The sequence below is a fragment of the Odocoileus virginianus genome, chromosome 21, assembly GCF_023699985.2.
Source record: "Odocoileus virginianus isolate 20LAN1187 ecotype Illinois chromosome 21, Ovbor_1.2, whole genome shotgun sequence".
Classification (NCBI taxonomy): Eukaryota; Metazoa; Chordata; class Mammalia; order Artiodactyla; family Cervidae; genus Odocoileus; species Odocoileus virginianus.
Window position 1 is genome coordinate 41,187,321 of NC_069694.1, and position 15,895 is coordinate 41,203,215.

The window sequence follows — 15,895 nt, forward strand, 5'->3', positions numbered from 1 at the left end:
AGACAAACCATTATATATAGGATGGATAAACAATAATGTCCTACTGTATAACACGGGGAACTATATTCAAGACCCTATGACAATCCCATATGGAAGAGAATATGAAAAATAATATATATTATAGATATAACTGAGTTATCTTGCTACATGGAAGAAATCAACACAACATTGTAAACCAACTATACTTCAATAAAATTTTTTCAAATATCCAAAAAAGTGGAAATAATACAAATGCCCATCAACTGACTAGATAAACAAATGTGGGATACCCATATAATAAAAGACTATTCGACAATAAAAAGGAATGAAGTACTGATACATGCTAAAACATGGATGAAACTAAAATATTTTGCTAAGTGAAAGAAGCCGGTCACAAAAGACTACCTATTGTGTGACTTTACTTATACGAAATGTCCAGAATAGGCACCTCCATAGAGAAAGAAAGCAGATTAATATTTGCCTGGGAGAAGGCAGAGCAGAAATTGGGAATCAGTGTTAACAGATACAGTATATTTTAGATAGCGATGATAGTTGCAAATACTGAAAATATACTAAAAACTACAGTGGAGTTCATGGTATATGATAAAAAGAAAAACCTCCCTGCCAATGACATGCAGCATACAGAAGAAATGAGTTTCATTGTTCTGAGCCATGGAAATTTGGGGTTGTTGGGTTATCACAGAATAGCCTATTTTAATAATGTACCTGATAAATAAACAATTCATCTATTTACCTACAAATTAAATCAGAAAATCCATGCCCTCTCAAAATCTTTAGACAAAATTCCATCATCCTACATTTATCAGGTTATAGGTCTCTGTATCAAAGCGAACTTGGTTTGATATGAATCTCTATATGTGACTGAACACTACTATTTGAAAGTGTCATGAAATTCAGTGAGGGCCTTAAAACCTGAAAATACACAGTAGATATTGGAATAAATTTGCAAATATTTGTTAAATGTTTCCAAACATTTAGTTTTATTTTCTATGATTTTACTTTGTCGTCATCTTAGACAACAAAAAAGGGAAGATTAAATGCTGGATAATTGTATTCTTATATGTTAAAAAAATTTCTTTTGCTATTTTGAAAATTAAACATCATTCAAAGAATTATAATGCCCTTAATACTAGTGTATAAGCATCAGTACAACACATTTAAAGTGAATTAAATAATAATCCAATTTAAAATTACACAAGGTGGTAGAAGATATACTGTATATATATCCGCCAAATCACTTTATCATAAGGTGATTTCCAAATGCATCATTTCTTCTATTTTCAAAAATCCTACTGATCAAAAAGTTCTATTATCACATCTTTCATTCAGATTTTCCTAATTATTATCATAGATGTTTTGTTAATTGTGTGAGGTTACATGTGATCATTCTGTCTTACTTTTTTCCTTTTAAAGCTCACAGGAAGATTTCTTCTTAGACTGTATGTAAGTAGTCAAGGACCTTATGCTTATAGAAATTATATCTTAGAAAACCAAAATCATGTCTCAGATTTTTAATGTCTTGAAATATCCCTACCAGTGTTATAATATTGGGATTCTCTATATTTTCCATTGCTGATCTCTTAATTGTTGTGGTGGTCATTTGATGGCAAAGCAAATCTAATGGGATATTTAAGTATAAGTGTATAAATTTTTTAAAAAAAGGGAGCACAGGCCCACCATTTTTACTACAAATTGAAGGTTTGGGGCAACTGTGCCTCCAGCAAGTCTATCAGTGCCATTTTCCAACAGCATCTGCTCATTTTGTATCTGTGTCACATTTTGGTAATTTATACAATAATTCCAACTTTTAAACTATTACTATGCTTGTTATAGTGATCTGTAATTAGTGATCTTTGATGTTATTACTGTAATTATTTTGGGATGCCACAAACCCCACTCACATAAGATGGAAAACTTAATTCTTTAGTGTTGTGGATGTTCTGACTGCTCCACTGACCAGCCATTCCCCCATGAGGGACTGAAGAGACCAGCCATTCTCTTCAGGCCTTCCTCTTCCCTGAGACACAATAATACTGAAATTAGGCCAAGTAAGTGTTCAAGTGAAAGCAAGAGAATATGCCTCTCCTTTAAATCAAAAGCTAGAAATGATTCAAGTTAGTGAGGAAGGTATGTCAAAATCCAAGATGGGCCTCTCTCACCAAAGGCCTATTCACTTCTATTCACCAGCCAAGTTGTGAATGCAAAGGAAAACTTCTTGAAAAAAATTTAAAGTGCTACTTCAGTGAAAACATGAATGATAAGAAACAGAACAGTCTTATTGCTGATATGGAGAAGTTATGGATAGATCAAAACAGCCACATACTCTCTTAAGCCAAAGCCTATTCCAGAGTTGGGCCCTAATTCTCTTCAAGGCTAAGAAGGCTGAGTGGGAGGTGAGGAAACCTCACCTCTTTTCAGAAGAAAAGCCTGAAGCCAGCAGAGATTGGTTCCTCAGACTTAAGAAGCCATTTCCATAACCTAAGAGTGCAAAGTGAGGCAACAAGGGCTTAACGTAGAAGCTGCAGCAAGTTATCTAGACTATCTAGCTAAGATCATTTTTTAAAGTGGCTACATTAAACAACAAATGTTCAATGTAGATGAAACAGCCTTCTACTGGAAGGAAATGCCATCTGAGACTTTAACAGCTAGACAGCAGAAGTTAATGCTGGCTTCAAAGCTTCAAGAGATAAGATGACTCTCTTGTCAGAAGCTAATGGACTTGGTGGCTTTAAGTTGAAACCAGTGGGTGATGTAGTGGTAAAGAATGTGCCTGCCAATGCAGGAGACACAAGAGTCTGAAGTTGAGAAGATCCCCTGGAGTAGGAAATGGCAACCCACTCCATTGTCCTTGCCTGGAAAATCCCATGGACAGAGGAGCCTGGTGGGCTACAGTCCACAGGGTCACAAAGAGTCAGACACGACTGATCACACACGTGTGCACACACACACACAATGCTCACTTACCATTCCAAAAATCCGAGGTCCCTTTAGGATGACGCTCAATCTACTCTACGCTGTGCTCTATCAGTGGCACAACAAAGTGTGGATGACAGCACATCTGTTTACAACACGGTTTCCTGAATATTTTAAGCCCACTGTTGAGACCTACTGCTAGGAAGAAAACATTCCTACTCATTGACAACACACCTGGTCACCCAAGTGCTCTGATGGAGATGTACAATGAGACTAATGTTTTCATGCCTGCTAATACAACACCCATTCTGAAGCCATGGATCAAGAAGTAATTTTGACTTTCAAGTCTTATTATTTAGGAAATACACTTTGTAAGGCTAAAGACAGAAATTCTTCAGACAGATCTGGGTAAATTCAATTGAAAACCTTCTGGAAAGGATTCATCATTCTAGATGACATGAAAGAACATTTACAAATCATGGAAAGAGGTCAAAATGTCAACATTCCTATGGGAGTTTGGAGGAAGTTGATTCCAACCCTCATGAGAGACTCAAGGGGTTCAAGACTTCAGTGGAGTAAGGAACTGCAGATGTGCTGGACACAGCAAGAGAATCAGAATTAGAAGTGGAGCCTCAAGATGTGACGGAATGGCTTCAATCTTGTGATAAAACCCAAGTGGAAAAAAAAAAAAACAAACCTAAGTGGGTGAGGAGTTGCTTCCTATGGATGGGAAAAGAAATTGGTTTCTTGAGGTGGAACCTATTCCTGGTGAAGATGCTGCAGAGACAGTTGAAATGATAACAAAGGATTTAGAGAATATCACATAAGAATAGATGATAAAGCAATGGCAGAGTTTCAGAGGACTGATTCCAATTTTGAAAGTTTTACTTGTGGGTAAAATGCTATCAAACAGCCTTATGTGCTGTGGAAAAACAATTCCTAAAGGCAGAAATCAATTGATGTGGCAAACTTGATTGTCTCATTTTCAAAAATTGCCACAATCACACAATCTTCAGCAACCACCATCCTGATCAGCTGACCGTCATCAACATCGGGGCAAGACCCTCAACCCGCAAAGAAATTACAGCTTGCTGAAGGCCCAGGTGATTGTTAGCATTTTTTTACCAAGAAAGTATTATTTTATTAAGCTCTGTACATTGTTTCTTAAGACATAATGCTATTGCACACTTAACAGACCACAGTATAAACATAACTTTTACATGCACTAGGAAACCAAAAATTCATGTGACTAGGTTTACTGCACTATTCTCTTTATTGTGGTATAGGGAACCAAATCCACAGTATCTCTGAGGTATGTCTGAACTTTTTTTCTTTGAAGATTTTATTACTTCTGATATAGCAAGAATGAGCATGACACTGTATTGGTTCTCTCCCCCACATCCCAGTTCCTACTGGGGTGACACAGGATGGATTCATTGAGTGCCACACATGTGCTAAGCTGTGTTACACTGAGGCACGCTGAGTTTGGGGACTCCATGCTGAGAGGCATATAGAATCTCAGTTCCCTGGCCAGGGATCCAACACGCAGCCCCTGCACTGGAAGCATGGAATCTTAATGACTGGCCCACCAGGGAAGTCCATGAACTTACTTCTAAGACGATCGTTCGGATGTTTTTCACGTACAGCGTCACATAGTCATTGATGTAGATATGCGAGTAGTTGGGCTGTATATCATACCAATCCATCATTAGTGCTGCTTCATTTTCATTATTTCCACTCCATGTGATGATGGAGGGATGAGATTTCAATCTCCGGACCTAAAATTGAAGAAAACATAAAACAATTTTCAAATGCTCAACATAAAAAGGCTCAGAGTTGTAATTATTCATAAAATTATAGCCATTGCCTTTCTGCATGTATATTTTTACATATCAGAAAACTCATCAGAAAATGAGCAGTAATGTTACATGTGGAAAGACATTTTAAGAAACCTGACATTCTTTTTATCTACATTTTATGAACATTGATAAAATATGGTTCCTCTTCTCTTTTATAAAAATTGATGAAAATATAATCCCTTTTACTAAAGAGAAAAATAAATCAACTCATCATTATCTGACTCACCACAAAAAGGTTCTAAAAAGTACAAAGGGCAGGAGGCATTACATTACAGAGGTTAGTTTCTCAAAAGCAAGTTGGAGTTTTTGAGGAAGAAACAAATAAGGCAGAACAAACACTACTGCTGAGAGAGGGACTGAAGTCCCACACAGTTGTCTCCATAAAGATCAGAAAACCACCAGGACAGGTAGAGAGAGCTTTACAAAGCAAGTGAGTACCACAGAGATTCTGAAATTTACCAAGACATGAAACATTCTAAAGGAAAAAAGATTACGACATCAAGAGTCTGTCCTCTGAAATAACTACGTCATATCTTAAGACTTTGGCCACTTGATGGGAAGAGCTGACTCATCGGAAAACACCCTGATGCTGGGAAACACTGCAGGCAGGAGGAGAAAGGGACAGAGGATGAGATGGTTGGATGGTATCATGTTTCAAGGTACATGAGTTTGAGCAAACTCTGGGAGATGATGAAGGACAGGGAAGTCTAGCATGCTGCAGTCCATGGGGTTGCAAAGTGTTGGACATGACTTAGCGAATGAACAGCAACATCTTAAGAAATCAACTAAGGTTAAGTCACTGAATTTATCTAAATACAAAAAAAGAAATTGAGGAATCTGAAAACCCTGCATGATCTGGGCTCACTATAGGCCAGCCCTTCATAGAGGTGAAAGGATTCAGTTCTTCTGACACATTGGAAGATAAGCCCAGCAGAAGAGGGCAATTAAATCTCTCTGAGAACAACAGAGTGAGTCAATGGTCAAGAGAAATTCTTTTGGAACATGTTTTAGCAATATAACCTTATTGGTTTTCATAGCTTCTCTTGCACTGGAATGGATGACTACACGATGGACTTCAGCTGATGTTCTCACTGTGGTCTCCACTCAATAATGCTAAGTAATCCACATGTGAAATAGAGATGTATTAAGAATACCTTAAAAAGATATATGTAATTTAAAAAATTAAAGTTTGTGTTTTTTCTAAGCTAGTCTTATAAACAGTATTTCCTTATTTGCCTCTGAAAATACTGTTTATAAGGTAGCTTCCCTGATAGCTCAGTTAGTAAAGAATCCACCTGCAATGCAGGAGACCCCAGTTCGATTCCTGGGTCAGAAAGATCGCAGGAGAAGGAATAGGCTACCCACTCCAGTATTCCTGGGCTTCCCTGGTGGCTCAGCTGGTAAAGAATCCACCTGCAATGCAGGAGACCTGGGTTCGATCCCTGGGTTAAGAAGATCCCCTGGAGAAGGGAAAGGCTATCCACTCTAGTATTCTGGCCTGGAGAATTCCATGGACTGAATAGTCCATGGAGTTGCAAAGAGTCATACACAACTGAGCAATTTTCACTTTCATTTTTCATATACAGGTAAAAGAGGGCTATGACCAGCTGTGACAGGCATGCTTATGGTACTGATGAAAATACAAATACCGAAGAGACAAAAAACTTCAGTGGCTCTATGCTGCACACACCCTTCAAACTGACCTAGAATTTTATGGTGAGCTTTACTTTAAATTTTAATAAACCCTGCACAAAAAGTTCTCTTTAATAATACATAAAAGAACTGAGAACGCATAGATATATTTTAATTGTGTGAAGGAAAATTAAAACTGAAATGTTTACAACCTACATAACTACAATTAATATTTTAAAAGTTATTCCCTCATCCATCCACCTATACATCGGATGAATAATACAGCCGGGTCATGGGGGAAACTTGCCCTAAGCCTCAGGGAGATTACAATCTTGATAGAGTGACAAAACATTGAACAAGTAATTTCAAGTGTGATGTATGTCACAAAGGGAAAATGACCTAATCTAGACTTGTAGACACAGTAAGTTTCTTCCCAGAGAGTCATGCCCAAAGTAAGACGAGTCAGAAAAAGAACGATTCAGATCATCCGCAGGGGAGGGTAACAGGCAAGGCATTCCAGGTCAGGGAAAGTACAGGGAATATGGTATCTAACGAGGCTGGGGAGACAGGCAGAGACAAGAAAGTGCATGGTGAGGATCTTTAACTGTATCTAGAGGGCTCTGAGTAAGGGATGATTCAATGCTCACTTTCTAAACTTAAGAAAAAGCAGACACAGAAAACAAACTATGACACAATGAATTATTATTATAAGGCAATCACACTTGCAACACCATCTAGGCTAAGAAAACTTCACCAACACCCCAGGAGCCCTCATGTACCCCTTCCTAATCATAGCCATTCCTTCCTTCCAAAAGTAACCACTATCTTGAGTGTCATAATATTTTTTTCATTTCTTTTGGTTTTCCCCACAAATATACATTCTCAGACACCAATGATGAACTTATAGATTTTAACATACTTGATGGATTTCGATCCACTGACATTCTTATCCTTACTGAATTTCAAATTGTCCCACTTTTGGTCAGTCAGTCTCATCAACGTTCTTCTAACATATCTTTGGTAGCTTCCTTGTTATTTGTATGCCAAAATATTCCAGCATCATCTAGTATATCTCTTGTTCCAGACCTGGAACCAGCCATTCCTCTAAGAACCCTTCTTTTAGCGGGAAAGACTATTTCAATATAAGGATGCTCAATTTAACTAGGCTGTTCACTGTTTTTAAGATTTTTCAGTGAACAGAGCTAGGATATAATCACTTCTTTGCATTTACAGATCTATAAATATAAGGTATTTATATGTGGAATGCAACAGAAATCAAGGAGTTAAGAATCAAAATTTTTGGCCTGAGAAATTCAAAGACTGGTATTGCCATTTATTGAGGTGGGGAACACAGCAAGAAAAGCAAGTCTGGGAAAGGTAATATAAGTTTGGTTTAGACCTGTTACATTTGAGATTCCTATTACACCTCTAGGTAGGGGTTCCAAGCAGGGAGCTAGATAGTAAGAACCAGGAATTCAGCAGAGAAGTCAGGGCCAGGAATAAATCTGACAGTCATCCACCAATAAGTGGAATTAGAACCATGAGACTGGATGGAATCGCTCAAGGAGTCAATCACCTGGCTGATTTTTTTCCCCCATGGGATTTAATAAAACAAAAAGAAACAAAGAGAAGAAATTAAACACAGCATGGTAAATCAGCTATACTTCAATGGAATTTAAAACAAGAAAAACACGGACAGGTTTAACAAAAGGCAAAACTAAAACTTAAGCCTTTACTTCTTGGAATGGTAATGACATACCTGTTGAGTGACTTCTTCTCTCACAGAATCCATGAAATCCTCATCGGTTGGGTAAAGTGCACAGGCAAACATAAAATCCTGCCATATCTAGCAAATCAAATAAGAGGTAACACAGTACTTCCATCGATTTCATTGCACAGAAGAAAATTCTCTGTCCTAAACCTTGGGCATTATCTTTCATGTAAACAAAAATCAACTTAGCCTGAAGTGTGTGACCGTTTTCGCAGTGCAAGGCATGAGGTACTGGGAAAGGCACTTTACAAACTCTCTAGGACTGTAAGGAAGCCTGAGAAGAGAAAACATTAGGTGTGCAGAAAAGAAAAAAAAAAAACAGGAATTCAAATAAGGAAATAGTGCTTGTGTTGTGGAGAATATGAAATTCAGTCAAGATGTCCCCCAACCTCTCCTCATTTCTAATTCATTCTAATTTTCACCAGGAATTTGGTTTTGAGAAATGGCCCAGACTGTTAAGAAACGTACTTTTTTTAAAAATCAAAGGATTAACTTTTCATGGCCAAAAGGATCACTTCATGGACATTTTAGAGAGGAAACCACATAAGTGCAATTGGGCTTCCCAGGTGGCGCTAGTGGTAAAGAATTCACCTGCTAATGTAGGAGACGCTAAAAGAAACGGGTTCAGTTCCTGGGTTGGGAGGATCCCCTGGAGTAGGAAATTGCAACATACTCCAGTATTCTTGCCCAGAGAATCCCATGGACAGAGGAGCTTGGTGGACGAGTGTCCACAGGTTGCAAAGTGCCAAACACGACTCAGGATGCACCATTCAGGGAGGCCACAAGGAGAGTGGTTTAGAGCACAGAGCCATATCTGTTGGCCTGAGTCAGAACTTCATTCCCACCATATACCCACTGTGTGAGTTTGGGAAAGTTAGTTAACCTCTCCATATGCGAGTAAAAGGGGGATAGAGAACAACAGTAACTACCTCATATGGTGGGCATGAAGATGAAATAAAGTAATAAATGCAGAGCACTGAGAACAATGCCCAGAGTATTACAGAATATTGATACATCATGACCATCGGCATTATCAATGTTATTAAAATTACTACTCTTCTATGAAGTGCTTTACATCTTAGAACTGCAGCACTAGAATTAAAAGAACATATTTCCTTTGCCTAACCCTCATGAATGCAAACCATGTTCAGAAGTACTTAATGAGAGTATTAAACACATCTTTTAAAATGTAATCATTTTTCTTCTCTCTAGGTCTTGTTATATCTCCTTAAAGTTAAAATTTTTTAATATTTTATTTTTCTTTTTATGCTTAACCTCATATCACAAACCTCTTATCACCTCTTATTACAAAGAAAATATAGATATATGCTTAGATACAACCAATATGCAGAATGTCTATCCTTTTAAAATAATCAAATAATTATGATATTTGCTATCAATTATGGCTCTGGGTTTGCTAGATGCCATTTATTTCTCTGCCAAAAAAAAAAAGTGGAACATCATTCTTGGCTCTGAGAAAAGAAGGAATGGGCTATGATACCACTTATATGTGGAATCTAAAATATGACACAAATGAATTTATGAAAGAGAAATATAACTTATGGTTATCAAAGGAGAAGGAGGTGGGGAAGGATAAATTAGGAGTTGAGGATTAGCAAATATAAACTATTACCTATAAAATAGATAAACAATAAGGACCTACTGCATAGCACAGGGAACTTTATTCAATATCCTGACATAAACCATAACGGAAAAGAATATGCAATACATGCATAACTGAATCACTTTGTTGTATTCCTGAAACTAGCACAACATTGTAAATAAACTACACAACAACAACAAAAAACAAAGGAATGGGCAATATCCCCACTCAGAACACTGGAGGTCAAACTGAGGATATGGTAACATATCAACAAAATGGTGAGCTGTCAACTACATACCATTATTCCTAGTTCATCACAGAGTTTGTAGAATTCATCCTGCTCATAAATTCCTCCTCCCCAAACCCGGAGAGCATTCATGTTAGCATCCACAACAGACTGCAAAAGGAGCCGTAACCTACAGAAGAAAATTTTAAAACAAATGCTAATTTAAAATCTTGGGAACATTTAAAAAAAAAGAACAAAATTTTAAGAAATATGCTGTGGTTGATAAACACATTTCAAATCACTGTTAAAAGAACACATTTTAATTATGATGGTTTGGATACAATGTACAGTGAAGAAAATGAGACAAAATTATATACACATTAACTGTAATTATAATTGACTTTGCTCATGGCTCAGATGGTAGAGAATCCATTTACAATGCAGGACATCCGGGATTGATCCCTGGGTTGGGAAGATCCCTTGGAGAAGGGAAGGGCAACCCACTCCAGTGTTCCTGTCTAGAGAATTCCATGGACACAGGAGCCTGCAGGCTACAGTCCATGGGGTTGCAAAGAGTTGGACACGACTGAGCGACTAACACTTTCACTTCACTTTCTAACTGTAACCACATAAAAATAAACGTAGAAAAATTATGAGTGATATATTCTCTCTGCCTTCTAAGTTTTCAGTCACTATTAACACTATTTTTAAAATTAAGTTTTTGTCTTAAAGTTATTCCTGTTGTAAACCTTAGAAACTATGTGTTCATTTTATATAACCATTTCAAACTATGAGACAAAAATCAGAGTTTGAATATTAGTTTCTAGCTCACTCTCATCCGTTTTTTTTTTTTTTTTAAAAAACAATTCCTCCAGTCCAGTACCCCCTTATCTAGTAAATTTCCTTCTTGCTCTAATTCCTATTTACATCACCTTCAAGAAAGTTTAGAAATTTGCATCCACCTTGACAGCAGTACCTTCCATTTCCAGAACAGCACCCAGAAGGGGAGGAAAAAGTCCAATAACAGGAAGACCATGGACCCAGAGCACTGTGCTCCTAGTAAAGACACCTGTGGGCAGGTTTACTAACTCGCCCAGCTGTGCTGTACAGTTGCCACCAAAACCTACCAGGAGTGGAGTCAAAGTGTTAGTTGCTCAGTCGTGTCTGACTCTTTGCAACCCAACAATATTGAGGTGGGTTGCCATTTCCTACTCCAGGGAAGCTTCCCAGGTGGCGCTAGTGGTAAAGAGCCCTCTGCCAATGCAAGAGATGAAAGAGACAACCCCTGGGTTCAATCCCTGGGTTAGAAAGATCCTCTGGAGAAGGGCATCGCAATCCATTCCAGTATTCTTGCCTGGAGAATTCCACGGACAGAGGAGCCTGGTGCGCTACAGTCCGTGGGGTCACAAAGTCAGACATGACTGAAGCAACTTAGGATGCATGCACTCCAGGGGATCTTCCCAACCCAGGGATCAAACCTGGGCCTCTTGCATTGCAGGTAAATGCATCTGAGCCACCAGGGTGGGAAGGAGACAGCAAAATTTCCATGCTCTGTCTGAAGAATGATTTTATTTTCATATGAAATTCAAAAATATTACACATTTTAAAGTAAAAGGATATTATTATAAATATAACTTTTGGCAAAATTAGAGTTTACCTATATCAACCCCATCTACATTCTAAACATAATATACCTCAATGCATATTTGTATAATATAAGTAAGTCCATCACTTCATGGCAAATAAGATGGAGAAACAGTAGAAACAGTGGCTGACTTTATTTTGGGGGCCTCTAAAATCACTGTAGACGGTGACTGTGGCCATGAAATTAAAAGACGCTTGCTCCGTGGAAGGAAAGTTATGACCAACCTAGACAGCATATTAAAAAGCAAAGACATTATTTTGCCAACAAAGGTCCAGCTAGTCAAGGCTATGGTTTTTCTAGTAGTCATGTATGGATGTGAGAGTTGGACTGTGAAGAAAGCTGAGCGCTGAAGAATTGATGCTTTTGAACTGTGGTGGTGGAGAAGACTCTTGAGAGTCCCTTGGACTGCAAGATGATCCAACCAGTCCATCCTAAAGGAGGTCAGTCCTGGGTGTTCATTGGAAGGACTGATGCTGAAGCTGAAACTCCAATACTTTGGCCACCTGATGCGAAGAGCTGACTCATTGGAAAAGACCCTGACGCTGGGAAAGATTGAGAACAGGAGGGGAAGGGGACGACAGAGGATGAGATGGTTGGATGGCATCACCGACTCAATTTGAACATGAGTTTGGGTAAACTCCAGGAGTTGGTGATGGACAGGGAGGCCTGGCGTGCTGCAGTCCATGGGGTCGCAAAGTGCCTGATACAACTGAGCGACTAAACTGAAGTGAACTGAAATGTGTTTATTTTCACCTCACAAAGCTTATTTTTACTATTACAAAGATAGCAGTTTATAAATCTAATCAGGAAATATTTTCTTGTTAACTCCTCAGAGCTTCAGAAAAACGCTTTGAAGATTTCTTTAGTACTTTTTATTAAAAGCATAATAAACATGAAGAATGTGTAAATATCTTAGCGTGAAGAAGTAAATAGTTTTGATAAAGCATTGCATTACCAAATTTACCATTTACCATTTTTTTGGTAAAGCACTCCAAACAAACAAACAAAAAAAAACCCATGCTATTCTTCAAAAAAAAAAATTTTAAGTCAAATTTAGTCATCTTTTTTTACAGGGGCTAACTATCCAAGATGCACATTAGCCATTTTCTTGTTCCTCTGGAAACAATTTATAAAAATTAGATAGTTTCAGCAGTCTCAAATAGTTTAGCTGTAAGATGGTCTATAGCTCATGAGAATGAAATGACTTAAAAATTTTTTCCATTCTAGAGTTTTCATCATCCTAGAATTATATGTTCCCTCTTGGTTCCTTCCACCAGAACAACAACAACAAAAAATTAAAATGAGTAGCTCTTAAGCTCTGTGGGATTGATAATAATAAGAGGAACAAGAAATAAAGATGATAACTTACAAGGCAGAGGTTACTCTATCCTGGAATAAATCTGCAGGGATCCAATTCGAGCCTTTCAGAAATATGGGAAGGCCATTAATTTTGAAGTAGAAACTCAGACCAGGAGAATCTTGTATGGGCTCTTCTACAAGTTCCACTGTCCTAAAATAAACCTATTGTTAACAGAATTAAATAATGAATATAAAATTTAAAATATAAGCATATGCCAAAACCAAACTTTATTATTTACTATAGCCTTAAAAAAAAAGTTTTTTTAAAAAAAGCAAACTTCTGAGCAGTTTCTATGAACATAATTTAGTGTTAATTTTCTATCCACTTGAAGCTCTTAATGTGAAAGAGCATTTTTAAGAAAATATATAAATTATTGCCAGATTCTGTTATTTCTCTTTGAGAATAAAACACAGAAACCATTAAAGAGTGAAAATATATTGTCTTTCCTATGAAGTAGCATTTGCAATAATGTCAAAAAATATATATTTGAGATAACATTTCAAAATTAAAACAAAAATTGATACTACTTCACAAAAGTGGGGGAGAAAAGTCACCAGTTAAGCAGATACACCTTTGAAAAACACGTTCTCATTTCAGTACTATTAAAACCTGCCGAAATGTGCATCTTAGAATCAAAGAAATACAGCACAAGGTATTTCATTATTTAACAATTTTCCATCTTAGGAGCTCAATATTATAAAAAACCATTTTGTTGAATGGGCAACTGAATCCTAACTAATTATCCATCAAACTCAATGTCTGAGAGAGCACAAGTAGAGAGACTGGAAACGTGAGTGATGTTTCAGCTGGAAGAAGGGACGGACTTATCATTGCTGCGTGAGAAGAAGCTAAGATCTTTGTCCCAGAGACAGTCCAGCCAGGTTTCTCCTGGCTGAAAGCATGAGCAGCAAACTAGAAAAGACTGTATTCTTATCCAAATCTTCACTCTTTCCAGCCATAAACTAGATCAAGGAATGAGGGAGACAGTTTCATACCAATAAAGCCTCACCTTGAAAACAAGATTATGCATTTCTTCTCTAACTAAAAATAGTTAATAGATCAACTTATTTCATGTAGTAAAAGTGCCCACTGTTCTTTCACTTTCTGACGCTTAGCCTAATTAATACGACATAACAAAAGATACCAGAGTTAACTTTGTAGGAAGACACAGAACAAGGCCTTGATGAGGATGACCTTGACATGGAATTACCACATCTGCTTTAGGATGCAAAAATGTTCTTTAAAAAAAATGGCTATTTTCAGAGGTAACTTTCAAACATCTTGATGGTTGTTTCAAAGATCTAGAACAACAGTTAGTTAAGTGTGACTAGAGGACTATATGGGGTCCCTGGGAACCTTTCAAGGGGATCTCTGAGTTCAAAACTATCTTCACAGTAAAGCTAAAACATTACATGCCTTTTTCACTCTTACTCTTTTGAAGATACAGTGGAATTTTCCAGAAGCTACAAGATGTGTGATGACATCATTCTGACAGCTCATGGAATTTGTGTTTGTATGTTCTGGTGTGTTCTATAGCAGAGGCTGAGGGCATAAAGAGGTACCTTCTCAGAGGTTAGCTCAATGTTTTCTGAGTACTACTCGGCTCTTCCGAGCTGTTGGTGATTATTCCTGCTATAATCTCTGTAGCCTCATTCCTCATTCCAACTTAAACAGAAACACAAAAGGATGAGGTACCGTTTGTTAACTTGTTCAAGTAATAATTTTTGTTCAAGTAATAATTTTTAAGTTTTCAAATAAAAATAAATTTTGATTTTTGAGACTCATTTAATGATACTTCATCTCATTCTAAAAGAAAACATTTATAATGTTTTTCCTAATTTTTATCTTATTGTCTTAAAATGGGACTAGAAGATTAACATTCTCACCTACAACCACACTGTCTTACATTTCAAAGTGCTGGAAAAAATGAAACTGACTTATCTGTCTTCTGACTCAAGGAAGGGAGGAATCTACTCCAAAGAAACTGGGAAAAATAATAAGAAATGAGACTGTGGTGAAAGCCATATTCCCTTCAACTTTATAGGTGTTAATAATTTATCTTATAGTGCATTATGCAATTGGAGAAGGAAATGGCAACCCACTCCAGTACTCTTGCCTGGAGAATCCCATGGACAGACGAGCCTGGCGGGCTACAGTCCATGGAGTTGCAAAGAGTTGGACACAACTAAAGAGAATTAGCACCCATACATTATGCAATGCAACATGTAAATAACAATAATATTTATGGTACCAGTTACATTGTAGTATCATTTTGAGACCAATCATTCTAAGTATGAAGAAAAAGAAATTGAATATTTTAAACTTAAATGTGATAAGCTCTTCTGAAAGCAGTACATTCTTTACTACACTGTAGTACATTGTTTATGTCATGTTATCATATTTTTCAAACTAGAAATGAAAAAAGCCACTAGTACATCTCGTAGGGTTGGTTATCACACTGCACTTGCTAGGGAAGCACACATACTAGCTCAGAGAGTTTTACAGAGGGTAACATTGTTAGTGCCTTGGCAGAAATCAAGGCAGTGTCTCCAGTTTGTGCTGGTAGTCATTATATTCCTCACCTTCATGCATTATTGGTGGGAGGAGCCAGTTTCACTTAAGGACGTCCTTGATAAAACAACAAAAAATCATTAATTCTATTAAATCCCAATCTTGAATACACATCATTGTAGTAGTCTGTGTGATGCAACGATGAAATGGCAACTATGAATAAAGCATCGTGCAGGATGGATGTCTTTAGGAAAAGCATCTGTGCTGCAGTTTGAGTTGTAAGCTGAATTGGCCATCTGGTTCATAAAGCTTTATTTTAACTTGAAAGAACCACCAGAAAAACTATGTTTATTCAGATTGGTGACTTGATAGACA

The 15,895-nt window shown here is 37.3% G+C and overlaps 1 protein-coding gene across 1 annotated transcript in view; it reads right to left on the minus strand.

Moving 5' to 3' along the window:
• MANBA (mannosidase beta) overlaps positions 1 to 15,895 on the minus strand; it is a 125,436-nt gene that overhangs the window by 59,510 nt on the left and 50,031 nt on the right. Inside the window, exons 8-11 of the mRNA XM_020901948.2 lie at positions 13,019 to 13,170; positions 10,077 to 10,194; positions 8,164 to 8,250; positions 4,524 to 4,691 (exon numbers count right to left, since the gene is read on the minus strand). Coding sequence (XP_020757607.2) covers positions 4,524 to 4,691; positions 8,164 to 8,250; positions 10,077 to 10,194; positions 13,019 to 13,170 — 525 coding nt within the window. The remainder of the gene's footprint in view (positions 1 to 4,523; positions 4,692 to 8,163; positions 8,251 to 10,076; positions 10,195 to 13,018; positions 13,171 to 15,895) is intronic.